General features: G+C 47.1%; 1 protein-coding gene across 1 annotated transcript in view; it reads left to right on the forward strand.

The window, feature by feature from the left end:
- foxa1 (forkhead box A1) overlaps positions 1-2,792 on the forward strand; it is a 7,615-nt gene extending 4,823 nt beyond the window's left edge. The window contains exon 2 of the mRNA XM_015052542.1: positions 837-2,792. Coding sequence (XP_014908028.1) covers positions 837-2,006 — 1,170 coding nt within the window. The 3' untranslated portion in view covers positions 2,007-2,792. The remainder of the gene's footprint in view (positions 1-836) is intronic.
- Positions 2,793-3,228: the final 436 nt, after the last annotated feature.

A 3,228-nucleotide genomic window follows, 5' to 3' on the forward strand; every position in this document is an offset into this window, starting at 1 on the left:
ACTGGACAGATGCGCTCACCAGGCCAGAGATGGGGGACATGCACCAGTCCATTACAGGGACACACAGAGACACACTGGACATGATGCAAGGACAAATTAGACTGTGGACAAATTAGACTGTCCACTTAACCGAACATGCATGTGTTTGGATTGCAGGTAACTTCAGCAATGTGTGTGTGAGATGTTGATGAGTTTTCACCACTTTGATTGCGCTAAGGAAGCAATCAGGTGGTGTTGATTCCTTAAATGAATTTTTTTTATTGAGTTTAAACAAAAAAAGAGAAACACTGCCTTCTGAGTTAAGTTTGAGGTGAAAAGACTTTCACATACCGACGTTTTCTGATGTTACATTGGGGTTACGTTGTGGGCTGGCTGCTGTACAGGTGGGCTAACTTTGTCCAGGCTGAATGTGGATGGGACCTTTGGGCCCAGAAAGGGTTCTATATATTTTTAGGCTACATAAAGACAAGGTCTGGCCAACCTGAAATAGTCATAAAATCTATCTGTGGACCCTTGGTGTGTGCAGAGTAAGTGGTGAAGTCATAGGAAATGTTGAAATGGGAAAATTTGATCTGGTCCACATGGTCCTGGTTTAATGACCCTCGTTCTTTTGAGCAAACTCGTGCTGGCCCAGAATGTTCTACTTCTGATGGCTCCAACCAGAGAGCAGGTTATGATACAGTTTTTTAAACAAGTGATGGCATTTCAGCATTGATGCTCAATGTTGACCTTTAGTTGAACCTGACTGTAAACCATCCTGACAGATTCTTGAGTCTACCACTTCTGTCCACTCCATCTTCAAATGAAAGTTAACTTGTCCTCTGTCCTCCCTGCAGGTGTACTCTCCAATGGCAGGCACCGGGATGGGTTCTGGTCTCGGAATGGCGTCCATGTCTGGCTACATGTCGAGTGGTGGCACCACGTCAGGCTCCTTCAACATGTCGTATAGCGGTACCGGTCTCAGTCCGTCCCCTGTAGGAGGGATGGGGGGCTCTGCTCAAGCGCCTATGTCGAGCTTAGGTGGGGGTGTGGCTTCCATGGGTGGGCCTCTGAGCCCGTCCAGTATGAACTCGGTGTCGGCCCAGCAGGCTTCCTTGGGTCTGAACCCGTATGGAAGCATGAGTCCTAACATGGGTTCCGGCATGGCGTACGGTAGTGGTGGACTGAACCGAAGCCGTGACAACAAGACGTTCAGAAGGAGCTACCCTCACGCAAAACCCCCTTACTCCTACATCTCACTCATCACTATGGCGATCCAGCAGGCACCAAGTAAGATGCTGACTCTGAGTGAGATCTACCAGTGGATCATGGACCTGTTCCCCTACTATCGGCAAAACCAGCAACGCTGGCAGAACTCCATCCGCCACTCGCTGTCCTTCAATGACTGCTTCGTCAAGGTTTCCCGTTCGCCCGACAAACCGGGAAAAGGTTCGTATTGGACCCTACACCCAGACTCAGGCAACATGTTTGAGAATGGCTGTTACTTGCGACGTCAGAAGAGATTTAAGTGCGAGAAGAAGACTCCAGGGAAACCAGATGGGAGGAAGGAGCATATGGGAGCAGGGGGTGGCCGTTGTACCTCTCCTGCCGGAGATTCTACCAAACCTGCCGGACTTCTGGACTCATCTGTGGCCTCCTCCAGCCAGACGGGTTCCCCTGCCGGCCTGGATCTGAGGGGAGGAGTTGGAGGTGTGTCTGACCTGAAGGTATCCAGCTCTCAGTTACTGTCTTCCCTATCACTTCCTCCGCACTCCATGGCCCATGAAACTCCTCTGCATATAAAAGGAGACCCCCACTACTCTTTCAACCACCCGTTTTCCATCAACAACTTAATGTCGTCCTCGGAGCAGCAGCACAAACTGGACCTGAAGGCCTATGAGGCTCTGCAGTACTCTTCTTACAATGGTGGGGGGGCATCTGGTCTTGGGGGGAGGACCATGGAGCCTCTTGAGGCCTCCTACTACCAGGGCATGTACCCCAGACCGCTCCTGAACAGCTCATCGTAGCCGCTGAATGGCGCGCACTTCCTGTCTGGACTTGGACCTTCTGCATGCAGCTGTCCTGGACTTCCTGTCTGATAGTGTTGATACTGACCTGTAAGCTAAAGAGAACTCCCCGCACTGTGACCAAACCTTGACACTGACATATGAATCCTCAGCAAATTAAAACTGACCCCAGGTCTGTGGTCTTCTTTCATGCTTTTAAGATACTTTCAGTTCTAAAAACATCAATGCAGGATCTCATTGGTCACATTTATGCCTCCAAAACAGGCCAAGATCTGTGAGCTCAGGATCTGGAGGAATGTTGCTGTTGCGGAATTTGGACTATAGCACTGATGGATCGTTTCTGTTGCATAATTCCAAACATTTTGACCTTTAGTGAAGTTGTTGTTGCTTGAAATGCTTTAGTCTGGTTTGGGGCATGCTGTTTGATTCAAAACATAACCTCTGGATTGGTTACCTGCCATGAGGACACCGGTATCCTCATGGACCCATTGACTTGCATGTAGGTGTTTCTGGAGTGACATTTAAGGGGCACAAGACGAAATCAGCATTGGAATGTTTGATCTGGTTGAGGCTCCATCGTTCCTCTCACTGTAGAATCATCCAAATAGGTAAACTATCTTTTCATAAATAAAAATCAATTTTTTTTCTTTTGTTAAACAGTCAAACTTTGCAGAACTTCTGAGATAGATTATCAGACGTCTTCCTTGCTCCTTAATTCAAGTGTTGGTGTAAGACTGACAGGTATTATGATTTTCTTTATGGACAACATGATGATACAGAGTGCCATCTCTTTATTTCGGTTTATTGTTGATAGTACCATATAACCCAATGCAGACTGGGTCAGACTGTTACAGTTACACCTGTTGTCACAAAATGTTGACAATATCCCCAAAATATCATGTTCATTTTCATTGAATCACTGCAGCTTCACACACAGATGTTGGTTGTGCTCAGTGGCATACAAAACGTAACTATCCAAACTAAATAACTCATTTTTTAAGAATTAGTGCATTGCTAAGGCAGAAGCTGATGAGCGAGGCTGAAAAGCAAGTTAAACTAAAAGCTCCAAGCCTTCAGTTCTGCCGGTCCAGAACGTGCCAAATCATCCACATTCTGTCCCAGTTGTGTTCAACCAGTCTGAGGTCAGAGGTCACCTGGATATGATAATGTGCCTATTGTGCCGGTGTTTACAGAAAGGATCAAGAACCAAGATCAGAAACCA

This window comes from Poecilia latipinna, unplaced genomic scaffold (genome assembly GCF_001443285.1).
Source record: "Poecilia latipinna isolate Pla-1442-1.1 unplaced genomic scaffold, P_latipinna-1.0 Scaffold1117, whole genome shotgun sequence".
Lineage (NCBI taxonomy): Eukaryota > Metazoa > Chordata > Actinopteri > Cyprinodontiformes > Poeciliidae > Poecilia > Poecilia latipinna.